General features: G+C 40.3%; 1 protein-coding gene across 1 annotated transcript in view; it reads left to right on the top strand.

The window, feature by feature from the left end:
• Positions 1 to 21,668, top strand: part of DNAJC1 (DnaJ heat shock protein family (Hsp40) member C1) — a 203,900-nt gene extending 182,232 nt beyond the window's left edge. Inside the window, exons 10-12 of the mRNA XM_065872021.1 lie at positions 16,867 to 16,915; positions 18,561 to 18,991; positions 21,439 to 21,668. Of these exons, the coding sequence (XP_065728093.1) occupies positions 16,867 to 16,915; positions 18,561 to 18,991; positions 21,439 to 21,507 (549 nt within the window). The 3' untranslated portion in view covers positions 21,508 to 21,668. The remainder of the gene's footprint in view (positions 1 to 16,866; positions 16,916 to 18,560; positions 18,992 to 21,438) is intronic.
• Positions 21,669 to 22,123: the final 455 nt, after the last annotated feature.

The raw sequence follows: 22,123 nt of genomic DNA, 5'->3' as shown, positions 1-22,123 counted from the left end.
CTGTTTACAATAGCCAAGACATGGAAGCAACCTAAGTGTCCACTGACAGATGAATAGATAAAGATGTGGTATATGAACACAATGGAATGTTACCAGCCATGAAAAAGAATGAAATAATGCCATCTGCAGCAACATGGATGGACCTAAAGATTATCATACTAGTGAAGTAAGTCAGAGAGAGACAAATATCATATGTCACTTATATGTGGAATCTTAAAAAATTGTATAAATGAAGTTATTTACAAAACAGAAACAGACTCAGACATAGATAACAAACTCATGGTTACCAAAGGAAATGGCAGGGGGGGAGATAAATTAGGAGCTTGGGATTAACATATACACACTACTATATATAAAATAACCAACAAGGACCTACTGTATAGCACAGGGAACTATATTCAATATCCTGTAATAACCTATAATGGAAAAGAATCTGAAAAAAATGTGTGTGTGTGTGTGTGTAACCAGGTCACTTTGCTGTACACCGGAAACCAACACAACATTGTAAATTTATACTTCAATATTGTTTTAATGGTTAAAAAAAACAATGCGCAGAAAAAAATATTTTAAAATTTCAAAAAAAAGACTGTGAACAGAAATGCATGTTCTGGGTGTAGGGTACATGGCTTTTCATCAGAAGCCCTGGTTGTAAACTGACTTTTTTTTTTTTAAAGCTGTGTGCATGTTTTACCTTGATTTTTAAAACTACTTTTAAAAATCTAAAGGAAAAATATTTTGTATCTTTCCATGTCAGTATATATAGGCCTACCTCATTCTTTTTAATTTTTTTTTAATTATAAAAGCTTTACTGATTTACAGAAATAGAAAAGAAAATCCTAAAATTTGTATGGAACCACAATGGACCCCCAAATAGCCAGAACAATCTTGATAGAGAACAAAGCTTGGAGGCATCACATGTCCTGTTTTCAAAATATGTTATTAAGCTATGGTAATCAAAACAGTAAGGTACTTGACAGCTGACAGCTAGGCCGGGAGGGCAGTAGGAACATTCAACCTCTACTGAAACACTTGCCAGACCATCCCCTCACCGAAAACAGCTTTACTAGTGGAATTCTAGAGCCATCTATTAATATTTTTGCTTGTCTATATTCCCCCATCAAAGGGCCTTGAGGGCTAATTTGAATGTTCTAGCAAAGTAATAACAACTACTTGCAGACCCTTGTCCAGAGAATGTCCTTCTTTTATCTGGTTCAGTTGTCTTCTTCCACAGAGGACACAGCTTAAGGAGGGGCAAACAGAATAGTGGAGAGAGAGAAACAAGATATCCACCCAGCCTGTTTATACATCAGTAGGGTGACAGGTATCACCAACAGATCTCTGTGACACACACTGGGGAAATCAAAGTACACAGGGCTTGAATCTTTACTAAATTCACCTAGTTGGTGATTGGCAGTAACTCGGGTAAAGTAGTACAGAATTGGCCTTCATGAGAGGTGAGGCCAGACTCCCAAACTGTCAGTACACAAGCCTGTTTTGGATTGCACTTTCCTTACTTTAGCCAACATTGATTTAGAAGTAAAAAACGTTTAAAGCAGTAAACAATGATTTTCTTTCTTATAAGCACAGTCCTAATTAATTGGAAATCTGTTGAATGAGTATGTAAAGGAATAACCACATTGGAAGCTCCTTGAGGTGGATAAGACTAGATCTTATACATACACCACTGTTCTCAGTATAGTGATATGCTAAGTCAATACTTAATAAATCTTTGGTAATTCACCTAAATTGAAAGATAGTTCATTAATAATACCACATCTAGGGAATTTCCTGGCAGTCCAGTGGTTAGGACTCCACACTCTCACTGCAGAGGGCCCGGGTTCAATCCCTGGTTGGGGAAATAAGATTCCACGTGCCACGTGGTACAGCCAAAAAAATACTACTACTAAAATAATGTCACATCTAGTGAATCACAGAGTATTTGATTTAAAAAGAAATCATTAATGCAATCTTTTGTTTTATGGATAAAGAAGTAAAGTGGAAAGAGAACAGAATTTAAAAGAAAACCTGGCTTTGGTGTCCTATGCTACCATTTATGGGCTGTGTGAATTTGTAGGTCCCCATATCACTCTGAGCTTCAGTTTCTTCGCCTGTGATATGAATTTCACGGGGTATCTGGCAGGTGAAATGTGATAGCATCATGAAAACACTTTGTTATTATGAACCATTACACAATTGTAAATCACTATAATAATCACTTATTACAGATGTGCGTTCTAGAAAGAGATAAAAGTTCAAGGCCATGGGCTTCCCTGGTGGCGCAGTGGTTGAGAGTCCGCCTGCTGATGCAGGGGACACGGGTTCGTGCCCCGGTGCGGGAAGATCCCACATGCCGCGGAGCGGCTGGGCCCGTGAGCCATGGCCGCTGAGCCTGCGCATCCAGAGCCTGTGCTCCGCAACGGGAGAGGCCACAACAGTGAGAGGCCCGCATACCGCAAAAAAAAAAAAAAAGTTCAAGGCCACAGAGCTAGTTAATGGCAGCCCGGGACTAGAACCCAGATTGTTTGACTCTTATTTAAGCTACACTGTCCTCTTAGTTCAGCAAAGACTTGATTTTTACACCTTAACCTTCTGTGTAGGACAGCACTATTCTTTGTCAGCCATGCCCTAGATCAAATATCATCTTCAAAGTGAAATCTCTTGGTTTTCTGGGGTTCTGGGCCAAAGGAGGATAAATTTGAGAGCAAGGTATTTCATGTCCCAAGATACTGGCCAGTCCATGGGGCTGGAACTCCAGAGAGCTCCAAAAGCAGTTGCTTTCCTTTGAATATTTGAACCACAGAAATATTCAGCATCTCGTTAAGCTCTAACTGAACACTTGTTCATCTTCCTCAGTGATTCATTCAAGCAAAGCATACCTGCAGATTGCATGAAAATTTTTCTATATATATCTCCCACTTACCATTCTTACATGTTTTCTCCTGGATGTTATTTAGTGTCCTATATTACTAATATATTGAGTTTGTAATTTGTACTCACTCATCAGAACCCTGTATCTTACCAAGAGGATAGTATCCACTTTAAAGTCTAGATCTAATTTACTAGTTACAATGATATTCACTTTGAATACCATGGATGTTTTATTCATGAAGGAACTGGTTTCTCACAGTATAATCTATGGTCTGGGGATAGCATCGTACTTTATGGTGGGATTTCTTTTATTACCCTGAATTATTTGCTTAACTGTCTTATGTATAGCTTAGAGATGCAGCAAGTCAATAGATGGTGACCCTTGAGCAGATGCTAATGTGCTAATGCAATGTAAAATGCTTTTCCTTGTGCTAAAAATGTGGGTAACCCATTTCAAAAAGAGGAAAGTGGGTGATGTATGTTGGCTTGTTGCACTGTCTTGCTGATAGACTAAAAATATCTGCAAAACTACACTATTGTCTGTTGGCATAAGTATTTTCTCCCAGTAAATGGCCATCTACATTACTTATAGAGGTGATCAGGAAGTTAATGGAAGGCCCTCTTTGTCAATGATTAAGATGTACACTATTATTATTTCTTGTATTTTCTATCCAGACAGAGGGTCCAGAGAAAAATTTAAAGACATTGGAGAAATAATAAGAATGAACAGCCCTGCTCTCTACCAGCTGGAAACATTTTTCAGGTGGTTTATTTAATGTTCAGGTAACAGAGTGCCGTTTTTATTTGAAAACGACAGTAGCTCCTGGTTATAACGAGTGCTAGATTCAACAGAAAGTTGGCCAAAATTAAATACAGCTGAATGAAAATACAGTTGATCCCTGAACAACATGACAGTTAGGGGCACCAGTCCCCCACACAGTTGAAAATCCACATATAACTTTACAGTCAGCCCTGTGTATCCATAGTTCTGCCTCCTCACATCCAACCAACGGTGGATTGTGTAGTAGTTTAGTATATATTTATTGAAAAAAAAAACACGTAAGTGGATCTGCTCAGTTCAAACCTGTGTTACTCAAGGTCCAACTGTAATGAACTTCACAGTTACATAATTTTTATTATTAGAATACTTAAAATATCCTTAAGTCAGCCAGAATTTGAAAAATATGACTTGAGGTTATCACTAATAGCCAACATTTATTTTCTCAGTTATCTGAGGATGCCAGGAATATGAGTATACACTTTATATAGCTCAGAAAAAAATGGAAAACTCTTCTGTATGTTGAGTAGAAATGTGCCACTATATAACTATCCACTGATCCTAACTGTACCCTATGGAATACAGTTTTCATTTTGTTTATTAATTTTCTGTTACTTTCATCGGTGTTTTCACTGGAAGGAATGAAACCTATTTTAGGTTTCTTTCATTCACTCCACCCTAACCTATATATCCCAGATTTGCTCATAGAGCCCCCATTTCATAAGAATTTTAACGATAGCTTCAGGTATAACTACATTAAGAAGAAGGATTATAAAAGTATTTTCTGCTTGGAATCAGAACATGATGAAACAAATTTCCCTACAATTCTACAGTCCATGTAACTGTTAATACACATGTGGGTAGTGTTATCCAAAAGCCCACCTAAGCCAGTAGCCCACAATATTATTTGTTCACATACTGAGGAAGAAGAGAAGTCTTGTCTGTATGGACCTATAGGTCTTCTCCCAAAAGGAGGCTAGAAAAAAGTCATAAATCTCTATTAAGTCAGACAGAGCCCATACCTTCTACAAATTGCACATGATATAAAAGCAGAATGAGTAACTGAAAAATTCATTATAGAATAGGTAAGAATACTAAACATTCATGACTAATTTGGCACCCATGTTATTATCCAAGTCATCTAGATCTATCAGAGAGAAATAAATTTGGTGATGAATATGTCACCTCCAATGTCATCTCTATTTGCAGATGACATATTACATATAGAGAACCCTAAAGACTCCACCAAAACTGTTAGAATTAATAAACTATTTCAGTAAAATCGTAAGCTACAAGATCAGTATACAGAAATCAGTTGTAACTCTGTACACCAACAACAAACTATCAAGAAGAGAAATTAATTCCATTTACAATAGCATCAAAAAGAATAAAGTGCTAGTTTTACATTTAACCAAGAGGATGAATGATCTATACACTGAAAACTCTCAAGACACTGACGAAAGAAATTGAATGAGACACAAATAAATGGAAAGATATTTTGTGTTCATGACTGGAAGAATTTAATACTGTTAAAATGTCCATACCACCCAAAGCAATCTACAGATCCAGTGTAAACGCTCTCAAAATTCGAATGGCATTCTTCACTGAAATAAACAGTCTGAAAATTTGTATGGAACCACAAAAGATCCCAAATAGCCAAAGCAATCTTGAGAAGGAAGAACAACCTGGAGGGATCACATTTCTGATTTCAACTTTTAAAGTGATAGTAATCAAAACAGTATGGTACTGGCATTAAAAACAGAATAGAGAGGCCAGAAATAAATCCACTGGTTTACTTTACTAGTACAGGCAACTAATTTTTGACAAAGCCAAGAATATACAATGAGAAAAGGATAGTCTCTTCAGTAAATGGTGTTGGGAAAACTGGACAGCCACATGTAAAAGAATAAAACCAGGCTTCTATCTAATACTGTACACAAAAACTAACTCAAAATGGATTAAAGACTTGAACATGAGACCTGAAACCATAAAACTAGCAGAAAATATAGGGATACGTAAGCCCCTTGACATTAGTCTTGGTGTTGATTTTTTTGGATTTGACACCAAAAGCAAAGGTAACAAAAGCAAAAATAAAACAAGTGGGACTACATCAAACTAAAAAGCTTCTGCACAGCGAGGTAACCATCAACAAAATGAAAACCTATGGAATGGGAGAAAACACTTGCAAAGCACATATCCAATAAGGGGTTAATATATAAGGATCTCACACAACACAATACCAAAAAAAAAAAAAATTCAATTTTAAAATGGGCAAAAGAGCTAAATAGACATTTTTTCCAAAGAAGATCTATAAATGGCCAAGTATATGAAAAGATGTTCAACATCACTAATCATCAAGGAAATGCAAATCAAAACCACAATGAGATATCACCTCAAACCTGTTAGGATATCTGTTATGAAAAAGACGAGATAACATGCTGGTGAGGATGTGGAGAAAAGAAAACCCTCGTAGACTTTTGGTGGGAATGTAAACTTGTACAGCCACTATGGAAAACAGTATGAAGGTTCCTCAAGAAATTAAAAATAGTACTACTATATGATCCAGTAATCCCACTTCTGGGTATATATCCAAAGGCAACAAAATCATTATCTCCAAGAGATATCTGCACTCCCAATTTCATAGCAACAATATTCACCACAGCCAGTGTATGGAAACAACTTAAGTGTCCATCAATTGCTGAATGTATACAGAAAATGTGTTTATACACACACACACACACAAAAGAGTATTATTCAGCCAAAAAAAAGTAAAGCTTCATAGAAAAATTGTAGAAAAGTGGTTGCCAGGACTAGGAGATGGGGGAGATAGGGAGAGGTTGGTAAAAAGGTACAAACTTTCAGTTATAAGTTGAATAAGGTTTGAGGATCTAATGTATAACATAATGACTACAGTTGACAACACTGTATTATAGAATTGAAATTTGCTAAGAGAGTAGAACTGAAATGTTCTCAACAACAAGTGAATATATGAGGTGATCGATATGTTAATTAACTTAATGGGGGAATCCTTTTAAATGTATACATATATCATGTTGTTCGCTTTAAATATCTTACAATCTTATTTGTTAATTATACCTTTTAAAAATAAAAAAGCAAACTGACACCCATGTAATTGAAGTTATCTAGATCTATAGGAAAGAAATAGAATTGGTGGTGACCAATGCTCACTGAAGGATGACTTTCCTTTCCTGAAGTGGCATACTGCCATACTCAGAGACACCCTGGACAGTGAGCTTTATTATTAGACTGTCACTTATTTGGAAAGTTCTTAATCTGCCTAGAATAATAAATGATCTGCTGAGGATGCCAAATTTGCCCCCAAAACAGAAATATTTTGCCATATACATGCCTTCTCCTGAGACGGAAACTAATGAAAAGAAGAGAAATTCTCAAGAAAAAAAGGATCACTTAGAGTTATCATTGTTATACAACCATCTTATGGCACCAGGAGATATGGACTTGGCAAAGAGGATAGAATATTAAAATAAATGTTGGACTACATAGAATTGGAAAGTTGACCAGTTGTGGTTTTTTGCTTCTTTCTTATAGGCTCTAAGTTGCCTTTTTAAGTGAGAGAAAAGTTTGGCTCAAAGGTGACTATAGTGACATCCCATTCGTTTTATTATTTAGAACTGAGAATCTGAAAGACTCAGATTATAGCAGCTGTTTGTTTTGTGTGGTATGGATAGGCCAGATTGTGACATATGCAGATGGTCCCCTACTTACAGTGGTTCAACTTAACTATTTTTCAACTTTATGATGGTGCGAAAGCAATACACCTTCAGTAGAAACCATACTTTGAATTCTGAATTTTGGTCTTTTCCTGGGTTAGTCATACGCAGTCCAATACTCCTCGTGATGCTGGGCAGTGGCAGCAGCTGCAGCTCCCACTCAGCCAAGCGATTATGAGGGTGAACAACTGATACGCTTACAACCATTCTTTTTCCCACTTTCTGTCCAGTATTCAGTAAGTTACATGAGATATTCAATACTTTATGATAAAATAGGCTTTGTGTTACATGACTTTGTCGAGTTGTAGGCTAACGTAAGTGTTCTGAGCATGTTTAAGGCAGGCTAGGCTAAAAGCTATGATGTTCAGTAGGCTAGGTGTATTGTAAGCATTTTCAACTTACTGAAACTTGTTGGAACTTTATTGGGCTGTAACTCCATCATACGCTAAGGAAGATATGTACTGTATTTAGAATCCTCTGTCAGTACAAGGAATAACTAGCCATGTATTCTCAAACCAACTCATGGATAATAACTCCTCCTCTAGGAGGAGTCCTCCAGGAGTCAGAATAAATATCAAACATTGCCTTCAGAAACCATTCCTTCAAAGAAGCCACAATTTGATTTGATTTGATTGTAGAGCAGTTTATAACCTGGGGCATTTTGTAAATAATAAAGCATCAGCCAGCAGTTAATGTAGTTTATTAATGGGCGTGGTTAGGTAAAGAGAGGAAGAGAGTCCTACAAATACCACTAGCATCCCAAGATGACTGGGGATACCCATACCTGCAGTACCTGAGGGGCGACATCAGAGGCTTAATGCTGTAGGGGGCAGAGGGGCATAGGCTTCGCTAAATCCAGCCATCCATTAAACAAGCATGCAAATAACAACGACAGACCCTAACTTGGGGAAGGGTGTGGCGAGAGAAAAATCACTAACCATAATTGCTGCCATATATTATCTAAATGTTCAGTTTTGAACAAAAATAATGAGCCATGAAAAGAAACAGGAAAATATGACCCATACATTAGAAAAACAGAAGGCAACAGAAGCTGCCCTATAAGAGTGACCAAATGTCAGATTTCACAGAAAAAGACTTCAAAGTAACCCTTGTAAATATGTTCACAGAACTGAAGGAAAGGATGATGAAAGAAACAAGGGAAGATATAATGACAGTGTTGCATCAGACAAATAATATCAATAAAGAGATAGAAATTATTTTAAAAGAAATAAAAGAACCAAGTGGAAATTCTGGAGTTAAAAAGTACAATAATTGAAATTTTAAAAATTCACTAGAGGACTTCCCTGGTGGCACAGTGGTTAAGAGTCTGCCTGCCAATGCAGGGGACAATGCAGGGTTCGAGCCCTGGTCCAGGAAGATCCCACATGACGCAGAGCAACTAAGCCCGTGTGCCACAACTACTGAGCCTGCGGTCTACAGCCCACGTGCCACAACTGCTGAAGCCCGCATGCCTAGAGCCTGTGCTCTGCAACGAGAGAAGCCACCACAATGAGAAGCCTGCACACCACAATGAAGAGTAGCCCCTGCTCACCACAGCCAGAGAAAGCCCACACACAGCAACAAAGACCCAACACGGCCAAAGATAAATAAATTCACTAGAGATGCTCCACAGAGAGTATTCAAGCTGAAGAACAGAGAGAAAAACAAAAGAGGAAAAGTGAACAGAGCCTCAGAGAAAAATGAGACACCATTAAGCACACCAACATACACATAATGGGAGTTAGGAGAGGAGAGAGAGAAAGGAGGGGAAAAAAAATCCAAAGAATGGTGGGTGAAAATTTCCCAAATACATTGAAAAAAGCTAACCTATATACATCAGGAAACATGCTGAATTCTGAGTCAGATAAGCTCAAAGATATCCACAAAGGATGCATCATAATAAAAATGCTGAAAGTAAAAAATGAGAAAACCTTGAAGGCAGCGAGAAGTGACTTGTGACTAACAGGGAACCCCCCCTCCCCACACACACACACACACACCAAAACAATTAACAGCTTACTTCTCAGCATAAACCACATAGGCCAGGACAGTGGAATAACATATTCAGAGTACTCAAAGAAAAACTTGCCAACCAGAAATCCTACATCCAGCAAAGCTATTTATCAAAATGAATGCAAAATAAAAAATTTTCAAGATAACAGAAACTGAAGTTCTTCAATCTGAAAACAGGTGACCCCAGATTGTAATTTGAATCCACATGAAAAAGAACACCAGTGAAGGTAATAAGGTAATTATGAAAGACAGTATTAATAACTGTTTTCTTCTTTTCTTAACTGATTTAGAAAGCAATTGTATCAAATAATAGATATATGTTACTGTCAGACCTGTAACATATAGAAAGGTAGTATTTGTCTAATATATTTGCCAATAACAGCACAAAGGAGGTGGGTGGGAGCAAAGCTGTATGGGGCTGAGTAAACCATTACAGATGGTAAAGTAGTAATTATAAGAATATTACTGAGTTTGTAACACGAATACATACAATATGTATAATGGCCATACTACAGTATGGGGGTAAAGGGAATAGCGCTAGGGAATTCCCTGGCAGTCCAGTGGTTAGGACTCCATGCTTTCACTTCCTAGGGCCTGGGTTCAATCCCTGGTCAGGGACCTAAGATCCCACAAGACATGCAGCATGGCCAAAAAATGGTTGGGGTTGGGGCTGGGGTGGGGGGCCGAGGGATAGAGCTATACTAAAGTAACATTTCTATATATCACTGGAATTAAGGTAGTATAAATCTGAAGCTGACTGTCATAAGATGTATATGGTAAACCCTAGAGCAACCTCTTAAAAAAAATAAAACTCAATATAGTAAAAAAAAAAAAAAAAAAATTAATTAATTAAAATGCTACATTAGAAAATACTTATGCAAAAGAAAACAATAATAGAGGAATAGAGGAGCAAAAAAGACATTAAAAGTTAAAAGAAATCAAATTCAACTATATCAACAACATTAAATGTGAATGGATTAAACAATCCAATCAAAAGAGAGATTATCTGACACGATAAAAAAAAATCATGATTCATCTCTATGTGGTCTATGGGAGACACACTTTAGATTCACAAATAGAAATAAAATGAAAGTAAAAGGATAGAAAAAAGATATCATGCAAATAGCAATTGTAAGAAAGCTGGAGTGGCTATACTAATATTAGATTAAGTAGACTTTAAAACAAAAAAATTACTAGAGATAAAAAGGAACATTTTATAATAATTAAAAGGCCAGTCCAGGAAAATATAACAGTGAAAAAGCATGTGCATCTAATAACAGAGCACCAAAATACTTTTAGCAAAAACTGAGATGGACGAAAAGAGAAATAGATGATTCAACAATAAGAGTTGGAAACTTCAATGCCTCCACTTTTCAATAATGGATAAAACAACTAGACAGAAGATTAACAAGGAAAAATTGAATGATAATAAACCAGCTAGACCTGACAGACATCTCTATAACACCTCATCCAACAACAACAGAATATACATTCTTCAAGTAAACATGAAATATATTCCAAGATAGACCATGTGCTAGGCCATCAAACAACCCCAATAAGTTTAAAAGGATAGAAATAATACAAGTATATTCTCTGATCCCAAAGGAATGAGATTAGATATCAGTGTCAGGGAAGAAATTGGGAAAATCAACAAATATGTCTAAATTAAACCGCAGACTCCTAAATAACAAATGAATCAAAGAAGAAATTCCAAGGGGAATAAAAATTCTTAAAGACAAATGAAAAATGAAGACACAACACACCAAAATTTAAGAAATTCAGCTAATGTAATTCATAGAGGGAAATTTATAGCTGTAAATGCCTTTATTAAGAAAGAAGGTCTCAAACCAATAATTCAATCTTCCACATTAAGACAATGGGAAAATGACAACCTAAACTTAAAGGAAGGAGAAGAAAGGAAATAATAAAAAGTGGAGCAGAAATGAATGAAATAAGACTAGAAAAGAAATAGAGAAAAGTCAATGAATCCAAAAGCTGATTCTTTGAAAATATCAATAAAATTGACAAACATTTAACTAGGCTGACAAAAAAGAAAAAGGACTCAATACAGTCAGAAATGAGAAAAGAGATCACTACCAACCTTACAGAAATAAAAAGGACTGTAAAGGAATACTGTGAACAAATGTATGCCAAGAAGTTAGATACCTGTTTTTCTAATAGATATAAATGAAATGAACAAATTCCTAGAAAGACATAAACTACTAAAACTGAATCAAGTTTAGAAGAAATAGACAATCGAAATAGGCCTATAACAAGTGAAGAGATTGAATTAGTAATTAAAAAAAAAAAAACAAAACTATTCAAAAAGAAAAGCCCAGGGCTTCCCTGGTGGCGCAGTAGTTGAGAGTCCGCCTGCCGATGCGTTCGTGCCCCGGTCTGGGAGGATCCCACATGCCGCGGAGCGGCTGGGCCCGTGAGCCATGGCCGCTGAGCCTGCGCGTCCGGAGCCTGTGCTCCGCAACAGGAGAGGCCACAACAGTGAGAGGCCCGTGTACCGCAAAAAAAAAAAAAAAAAAAAGAAAAAAGAAAAGCCCAGGCTCAGATGGCTTCGCTGCTGAACTCTAACAAACATTTAAAGAAGAATGAATACCAAAACTTCACAAATCTTCCCCAAAATAGAAGAGGATGAATACTTCCCAACACATTTTGTGAAGCCAGTATTACTCTAATACCAAGCCAAAGACATGAGAAGAAAACTACATACTAATAGTTCATATGAATATGGATGCAAAAATTCTCAACAAAATACAGCAAACCAAATCCAGCAACTTATAAAAATAATTATATACCCTAATCAAGTGGGATTTATCTCAAGAATGCAAAGTTGATTCAATATCTGAAAATCAATTAATGTAAATTAATCTCATCAATAGAGTTAAAAAACAAGATCATCTCAATAGGAGCATTTAACAAATCCAACATCCTTCCATGATAGAAACACTCAACAAATTAGGAATAAGAAGGAAGTGCCTCAACCTGATAAAAAACATCTACTAAAAACCCACAGTTAATATCATGCTTATTGGTGAGAGAGGGGATGTTTTCCTGCTAAGATAAAGAACAAGACAATAATGTCTGCTCTCACCACTTCTATTCAACATTATATGAGGTTCTTAGCCAGGGCTGTTAGCTGAGAAAAAGAAATAAGATTGAAAAGGAAGAAGTAAACTGTCCCTATTTGCTAATGACATGATTTTATGTATACAAAATACTAAGTAATTAACTAAAAAACTATTGGAATTAGTACATCAAGATTGCAGTAAACATAAATATACAAAAATGTTTTATGTTTATATACCTACAATGAACAACCTGAAAATGAAATAAAGAAAATAATTACACTCACAATAGCATCAAAAAGAATAAAATACTTGGGAATAAATTTAACAAAAAATACAAACTTTAAAAACTACAAAACATTGTTGAAAGAAATTGAAGATCAAAATAAGTGGAAAAATATCTCCTGTTCATGGATCAGAAGATTTAACATTGTTAAGATTGCAATATTCCCCTAAATGTAAGAGCTAAAACTATAAAACTCTTAGAAGAAAACAGAAGGGTAAATCTTCATGACCTTGAATTTGGCAAAAGGATTCTTAGATAGGACACCAAAAGTCCAAGCAACTAAAAAAAGAAAGAAAAAAAATATGTATGTCATCAAAATTTAAAACTTCCGTGCTTCATAGGACACCACTAAGAGCAGGAAAAGACAACCCACAGAATGGGAGAAAATATTTGCAAATCATTTATTTGATGAAGGACTTGTATCCAGAATATATAAAGAGCCCTTACAACTCAATGATAAAGACAAATCACCCAAATGAAAAATGAGCAAAGGATCTGAATACACATTTATCCAAAGAAGATAAACAAATAGCCAATAAACATGAAAAAAAATGTTCAGTATCACTAGTCATTCGGGAAATGCAAATTAAAACCACAAGATACCACTTCACATCCACTAGGATGTGGGATAGTACAAAAAGTTGGGTAATAACAAGTTTTAGGAAAGATGTAAAGAAATCAGAAGACTCATATGCTGCTGATGTGAATGTAAAATGTTGCAGCCATATTGGAAAACAGTACGACAGTTCCTCAAAAAGTTAAACACGGTTACCATATAACTCCTCAGTTCCACTCCTAGGTATATACCCAAGAGAAACGAAAACATATGCCCACACAAAAACTTATACACAAATGTTTATAGCAGCATTATTTATAATAGCCAAAAGATGGAAGCAACACAAATGTTTATCACCTGATAAATGGATAAACAAAATGTGGTATATCCATACAATGGAATATTATTCCACAATAAAAAGGAATAAAGTACTGATATATGCTACAACTTGGATGAACCTGGAAAACGTTGCCCTAAGTGAAAGAAGCAGCCACAAAAATCCACATATTGTATGAGTCCATTCATATGGAAGTCCAGAATAGAGAAATCTGTAGAGACAGGGATTTGTAGTTGCTTATTGCTTGATGAGGGATGGGGTGGGATAAGGAGGATGGAGAATGATAGCTAAAGGATATGGGGGTTCTTTTCAAAGTGATGAAAATGTTCTCAAGTTGGCCACAATGATGGCTGCACATATCTGAATTTAGTAAAAACCACTGAATTATACACTTTAAGTGGATGAATTGTATAGTATATGAATTGTATCTCAGTTAAGCTGTTTCTTAAGAAACAGAACAAGGGAGGTCTTTGTGTACTATTCTGGAATAATCTCCAAAATATTTTGTTAAGTAACAAGATGCAGGAGAAAAAGAAGAATTATTCCATATCCTATATGTAGGTTGTGTATCCTATAGTTACATGAATCTATAAATGTGTTAAAATTCATAGAACTATGCAACAGAAGAGGAAAAGGTAATTTTATTGTATTATGATGTAAAAATATAGAATCTTTAAAAATACAGTAGAAATTGAGAGAGGAGAGGTATTGTCAGCAGACTTGGTAGTCCTGGTGGTGGGCATCTGGGAAGTCTTCAAGAAGAAAGTCACACTTGCAAGTATCTCGAAGGATGACTTGGCTCTGGACGGATAGATATTTAAGGAGAGGTTTGATGAAGAAAAGAAAATCATTTAAGACAAATGTTAACAATGGCCAAGAGTACAGAGTAGAGAATTTCTGACCATCTGGAGAGCATTAATTGTTTAGTTCGCTGAAAGGAAGGATGCACACAGGAAAGAAAATAGATCAGACTGTGGATTTCCTTGTGTGTCAGGTTAAGAATTGAACACTTTGTTGTATGGTCATTGATGAGCCATGAAAGGTATCTGATCAGAACTCTGCCTTGGGGATATTATTCCATGGGAACTGCTAATAAATAAGTTGTAGACCAGTTAGAAGGCTGTTATATTAATTCAGTCAGAGAATGAAGGACTAATACAGGTGGTGGAGATCTGAGAGAGACGGGAACACATGGGGTCAGTATTGTGAAGAACGTGGCAGCTGGTTGGGGAGGGAGGAAAAAGTCCAAAAATTGGTTCTTTGGTTTTGCCCCTACATGACTGGGATGATAGTACTGTTAGGAAAAGGAAGGGGGGGAAAGCAGAGAAGTTGATGAGTTTAGGTTGGGAGTTGTTTAGTTTCAGGAGCTAGGAGACGTGTAAATTAACGTAACTTAACGGCAGTTACAGAGGGAAGCGCCATGGTATGGTCGGCACCACACCTGCAAATTCAACCAACCTCGGATGGAAAATATTTGGGGGGTGGGGGGGAAATCCAGAAAGTTGTAAAAAGCGACACACGTATTTGCCTCACAGTGGCAACTATTTACATAGCATTTAGATTGTATCAGGTATTGTAAGTAATGCAGAGGTGATTCAAAATGTACAAGAGGATATGTGTAGGTTATATAAAATGTGGGAAAGATATATGGTGGTGCAATCAGAAATTTGAGTTGGGAAGTTGGAAGTCAGGGAAGCTCATGTTGGATAACTTCAAGTTTTTTCCCATAAAATACGAAGCAAGGTCATCCACAGAGAGGGAATAAAATTGAAGAGTGTTTCTAAGCAGCTTTAAATATTTTCTCTAATTCTGCCCTTTTGTATGAATGGAAAACAAATGATCCACATCAATTATAATAGGTAATTATAAGCCTTTAACATTTGCTAGGTATCATGCTAAGAGCTTATTTCAAACTTAAAACATCCCTACCAGACAAAAGCTATTAGCAGTTTTATCCACATATTACAGAGGGTAATACGAGAGAGAGAGACGAGACAGAGAGAGACAGAGAACCAAAACTGAATATGAGCTCTAACTCCGAGCTCTGAGGATGTTAGAGCATGCTTTCTGAGGTTTTCCTTTCAAATTTCATTAAAGCAGCAAAATGTTTGTTCAAGAATTTATACGGATTAAGGGGATAGAATACAAAGTATGTATTCCATGTATACAATGAAATGTAATTTTAATATAATTTTAATAAAGTTAACCTTTTAAATAAATGGAGAAGGGATGGCTTGTTTAATAAGTGCATTGGGGCAGTTAACTATCCAACTTTTTTTTAAATTAATTTTGATCTCCTGTTTAAAATATATATAATAGAAATCAGAACAGTGGTTGTCTATGGCAGGGTAGAGATGGATTTAGGGGCACAGGGAACTTTCTAGGATAACAGGAATTTTCTGTAATTTGATCAGAATGTTGGTTGCATGGGGTTTTTTGGGTCAAAACTCATTGAAATGTACATTTAAAAATCTGTACATTCCACTCTATGTAAATTTTATCTCAGTTTTAAAAAGGGAAATCTATCTAGACCTCCAATACATCACTAAATTTAAAAAAGCAAGCTAAAGGGTGAGACGTACAATATAATACCATTTATACAGAAGAAAGAAAACATTATTTCTGTGGATCCACACTTGTGTATGTAAATGTCTCATGGTTCTTGGGTCCATCTACTACTCCACCAAGAGGTCCTTCCGCTAGTGTCAATCTTGGTGCTCTTAGGGTTTCTTTCTGGGATGCGAAGAAAAGACTTTTGTATTATAACATCGTTAGCTTAAGAGTAAATTTCCCCATTGTTCATAATACCCCTATGGTATAATATTCTCTAGTGAAGAAAGATACTCTTTCAGGAAATTCTAACTAAAAAACACGACGTGTTTGTATAGTGATTCTGGAAACTAGTACATCTTCACAGGCAGCCTTGTACAATGGGGCTGTAATCAGGTGATCTGAATTCTTGTTCTGACTCTGCCACTTGATTAGATGGATATTTTGGAGTAATTCATTTAATCTCTCTGGGCTTCAATTTCCATGTTGGTTAAGAAAATGGACTGAACTGATGACTGAGGGTCCATCCAGGCCTAAGATTCAGTAAACCCTGTTCCTTCACACGGACCTTCTATGAAAGAGGTCACTTGACCTACAGTAGACATATGGAAAGTCAGATTTTCTCTGCTTTTATATTTTGAAACAGGTGACAACCAAAGCCAAGCAACTGAAGGATTCAGTTACCTGCTCCCCAGGTGAGTCAGCACCCACTCCATCCCATTAATCTAAAGCCGTGCCTTCAAAATAAATCCCTTTTTATAATAACTTGTTTTGCCCAATGGACTCTACTGGTCATCTCTGTGAAAGGGATCGAATTACAAGCACCCACAAGCCAATGCAGCCCTGCATACACAGTCGTGCTAAGATGTACTTAATACGTTTGAAGAACTGTAAAAACCTTGTTCTTCTCTAGTATTGGGGGGGAGGGGGGCACGCAGGGGAAAGCCAGTCTGCGCCATTTCCCCACATGTCCACCATTGCCACCACACACACAAAGTGTCCTTCAGGACAGGCCAAGCAGCTTCTCCAAGAATCTATGTTTCTCAAAATCCATTTCCTCCAGGGACTTCCCTGGTGGTGCAGCAGTTAAGAATCCGCCTGCCAGTGCAGGGGACACGAGTTCAAGCCCTGGTCTGGGAAGATCCCACGTGCCACGGAGCAACTAAGCCCGTGCACCACAACTACTGAGCCCACATGCCATAACTACTGAAGCCCCGTGCTCCGCAACGAGAAGCCACCGCAGCGAGAAGCCCGCGCACCACAACGAAGAGCAGCCTCTGCTCTCCACAACTAGAGAAAGCCCGCGCAGCAACGAAGTCCCAACGCAGCCAAAAATAAAATAAATTTTTTTTAAAGAAAAAAATCCATTTCCTCCAAGACTAAGTAGAATTTTGCTCAAGTCCCCATACTTTTTGCTCGGAACCAAGAAGAAAATGCCTCCTAAACCTTCCAACTCCACTTAAATACAGGTCCCTGCACTCGATGTAACCTACTAGGGACCAGCAAACCCTGAGATCTCGAAACGTCTCCCCTGGAGAAGACGGGGCGTGCGGTTCTGCGGGCTCCAGCGAGGAGGGCATTTCCAGACTGCTCTCCTACCAGCGCAGCTGTTGGTCTGCGTGTGGAGGCCCAAGCGCGCAACGTGCTTCTGTGAAAGACGCTCCTCTCCGACACAGTCTCCAGAAACCTGCTCCTGAAAAAGCAGTGGGGCACAGACAGATCTTCCTAGAGCACCGGAGGGGTTGGGAGTGTGTGAGCAGGGCGGGAAAGGCGTGGCTGAACACACCCGTGGATGGCACGAGGAGTGTGATTTTCTGTCAAGCGAGGCATCGCGGTGGCACAGGAAGCAGCTTGGCTGGCGGGGGGTGCGGGGGGGCGGTCCCCTCCCCCCCCCCCCCCCCCCCCGTGCAGGGTTAGCCCAGCGGGAGGTCTGACGGATTCACTGTACTTGCGCTCGCAGAACTAATAACAACCCTAGATTCTGAAGAACATTTTTCCATACCTCGAGAGTAGCCGCTTATCCCCTCTCAAAGAGACCTTCTCATCCTCTGATTGCAACCTGGCCCTGGGAGGCCCCCGAAGTCCTCAGAGCGGTGGAAGGACAAAGACTTGGAATCAGACAGAAGTGGGTTCAGATCCCACCTCTGCTGCTTCTGAGACTGACTTCCCTCCTCTGTGCAGTTGGGGTCACGATGGCTGTCTTTATAGAATAGTGTGAACATTAAGTATATAATACATGCAAAATGCCCAGCGCACTGTCTGCTGTGGTGAAGGCAGCTGTCCTGACTCTTGTCACCGGAACTGACCTTGCCCTTCCCCTCCGTGTGTCCTTTCTCACAGGGATGGTCAGACTCTCCGAACTCAGATCCACAGCCCAGAACTCCCGGCCCCCCAAGGCCGCCACCACCTTGCCGGATGACATCATCACTCAGCGGGAGGAGGCCAAGCAGGCTGGGGAGCTGGAGGAGGAGGACGGCGAGGAGGAGGCCGATCCGGAGGCCGCGGAGGAGAGCCGGCCTCGGAGGCGGAGGCCAGCCCTGCCGCCCGAGCCGGAGGAGAAGGTCCGGGGAAAGAGGCAGAAGGACTTCGACATGTCGGAACAGCACGAGTCCAGCGACGATGAGAGCCAGAAGAGAGAGCGAGCGCGAGCCGCAGAGGAGCCCTGGACTCAGAGCCAACAGAAGCTTCTGGAGTTAGCATTACAGCAGTACCCAAAGGGATCCTCTGACCGCTGGGACAAAATCGCCAAGTGTGTCCCGTCCAAGAGTAAGGTGGGTGACGCCGGGAAGGAAGGCCTCCGAGCGGGTCTAGATCACACGGACGCGGCCGCAGCGGGTCCACCGGCTTTCCCTCCTCCTACGCGTCTTTCTATCCGCCTCATCTCTTACCTGCCAGTTACCTTCCACTAGATGTCTCCCGAGAGCCTGTGACGCTGCACTCGACTGCTTAGTGTAAATGAGGTCAAGATTCCAAGTTGAATCGTTATACAGACCAGTTATGTTTTCTCAGCGAAAACCCCACGCATAGATCATAACCTGCCCCCACAGCAATCCCGCCAACCTTCTGGAGCGTTCGCTCGGCGGGGGCGGGGCGGGGACGGCCGGGCAGCATCCTTGTCGCTGCGAGGGCCGCGCAGGGCCAGGCCTCCCTCGCAGGCGGAGGCTCCCTTCGGCCAGCAAGGAGAAGGTTTCCCACAGAATCACGAGCCCCTCCAACGCTTCACAGCTCTTTAACCCGGGGAACACGTGTGGCGGCCAGCGTCGCCATGGTCACCAGTTCTGCCGCGTAACTTGTCTAGTCTCAGCGGTGGCACCTGTGGACCAAAGGCTGGACGTAGTGCTGGGGGCGGGGTCAGGGAGAGGTTGCCCTCAGGATCAGGATCCAGCTTGTCCTGTGTAGCCCTTTCCTCCCAGTGTACAGCTTTTAGTGTCTGTTTAAACACATCTGCAGAGAGTTCCCAAATGGCAACTCAGATAGGAGGGAAGGGAGCAGCCCCCGTGGGAAGTCAGGCCCTGTCCGGCCTCTGTCTTCTGCTCCGACAGTTGGGAGCTGCAGAGCCTCCGGTGTGATGTTTTCAACCCAAGCCTTTCCTGATACAGCCTCCTGGGCGTCTTTCCTCATAGCCATGCCCTTCGTCTGAGGCACCAGGAACACCTAGAAATCAAAAGAGCCAGTCTCCTTTGCCTTCTCTGCCCATCACTCAGTAGCCTGTGGGCACGCTGATGTTCATTTACGTTCCTTTTTTTTTTTAATTGAAATTCGATGTTGGAAAATCTAGCTCATGGCCATGGATGTCCCCGTGCGTACAAGTCTAGTTATCTATCACCTACTTTAAAATGAGGAAGTTGAGAATTCCCGGGGAGAAAAATAAACCATTAGCAGTTGATCTATTTGAGAAACACAGATCCTCTCAGCCCCTCCAACTGGTTTGCCAGAAGTAATTATTTTCCCTGAATTTCTTTAGCATCTGTTGGGACACAGGCATTTACATGTGTGATGAATTGACACTGGCTTAAAATGAAGGAGCTGGAACCGTGGATTCCTGCGGACAGCACACTCAGAAACTCATTGCCTTGGGGTTTGGAAACCTTCCTGGTAGGGAGGAATGAGCAGCATGGTTTATTATCCTGCAGGTGTTCCCCTTACGCCTCCGCGTCAGAACCAGGTCCAGGGGAGGCTGCCTGCTGGCTTGCCCCCTACAGGGCGACTCCCTGGAAGTGGCCTGCAAGCCGCTGGGAGCCCTGGGCCTGAAGGAGGGGCCTCTGCCTGAGGCCCACACGGGGCTGGGCTGGGCCGCCCACCCTGGCAGGCCTGCTGCTCAGAGCCCAGGGTCCCCGCATCCCCCCACAGAGCGCTGGGCCGGCCGGGCAGCTTGGCTGTTAGGGAAAGGGTGACACTTTAGGCAGGTGGCCCTTGGGGATGCAGAAGAGGCCCTTATTAGAAGATTCTCTCAGAACACTACTAAGCCAGAACTCCAGGGAGAGAATGAACACCGTCCTCCGTCCAGGGCCTCTGGTAAAGTCTGCTGCGGAGCACAGCCAGTTCACGTGCGACCGTAAGTTAGTGAAGGCGGGCAGTGCCTTGGGGTGTTTTTGAACAGAAACAGAAATGGATTCTGGAAAGTACCTTGTGATAAACAAGAGAGCAATGAGGCCCTTCCCCTGCTTCATCAGGGGTCCTCACCCCAAGGGGTGACAGCGACAGGCAGCTGGCGTCTGAAGCTACTAGTCCTGTAGCCTGACTGGAAGGCTGGAAGACCTCGGCGGGTCTGGCACGAGCCAGAGGAAGAGCGGGGCACACTCCCCGCAGTAGCCCGTGGGGCTGGGCCGACGTGGCCCTACCGCAGGAAGGTCCCAGGGGCCCCCAGGGAGAGGCAAAGCATAATGAGAATGACGTTGTGGGTGCCTGGCCTCAAGGCTTTTCGTTTCTCTGAAGTAATGTGTTGTGACGAAACGGTGAGATGTTAAAATGTTAAGTACCACTGGTGAGTCGAAAGTCACCATCACAGTAACAAAAGTCTCCGTCCCACAGACAGCAGCCACCGGCCCCTCCCCCAGGGTGCACATCACACCTCCCGCCCCGGCACCCAGGGAATTCCAGGTGGACAGGACAGCCCTTGGTCAGCGCTGGGCACGGCAGGCTCACCCCACAAGGGTCACTCTGATTGTAACTGTCAACTCTCTGTCTCTCTGTCTCTCTCTCTCTCTCTCCCCCTCAGGAAGACTGTATCGCTAGATACAAGCTGCTGGTTGAACTGGTCCAAAAGAAGAAGCAAGCGAAAAGCTGAATCCTCCGGAAGATGGTGTTTACCTTATTTTCCAAAAGGATTATTTTAAAAATCTTATGCAGAAATTTGCATTTTGTACCTCACTATTTCTATACGTCATGTGCCTTAGTAAAAAAAATTAAAAATGTAAAATAAATGTTGTGCTACATTGTTTAAACAAATACTGTGTTAAAGGAGAAAAAAGCAGATTTGGGTATTTTATAGATTATTTTCTCTCTCATCACTGCAAAGTTTAATTTCCTGGGGAACAAACTGAATAGTGCTTTCTAACGGTGAGGCAAATGGATGATTTTGAAGGAACATATGAGTGAACTAATGTGTAAGAATGAAGACTTAATGTGTTTCTTTGACCAAAGATCACACCCGCTAATGAGTAGCAGGATGCCAGTATTTGGGAGAACAAACCAGCTTTGTATTGAGCTAGCTGGCTGGGAGTAGTGTGGGGTTATCTTAACTGTATGTATATGCATATGTTATATGTATGTAGAAAAAAATAAGTCTAAATGCACAAGGACATAATAAACTCTTAAGTTTGGATGGTTTGGTAGAAGTGCATACCCAACGGATAGAATTTCCAGACAACACGTAGGCAAGGTTTTTCGGATCTGATGACACT

This window comes from Phocoena phocoena, chromosome 2, assembly GCF_963924675.1.
Source record: "Phocoena phocoena chromosome 2, mPhoPho1.1, whole genome shotgun sequence".
NCBI lineage: Eukaryota > Metazoa > Chordata > Mammalia > Artiodactyla > Phocoenidae > Phocoena > Phocoena phocoena.
Note: the sequence above shows the minus strand (reverse complement) of the source record. Positions and strands in the feature narration are given on the sequence as shown.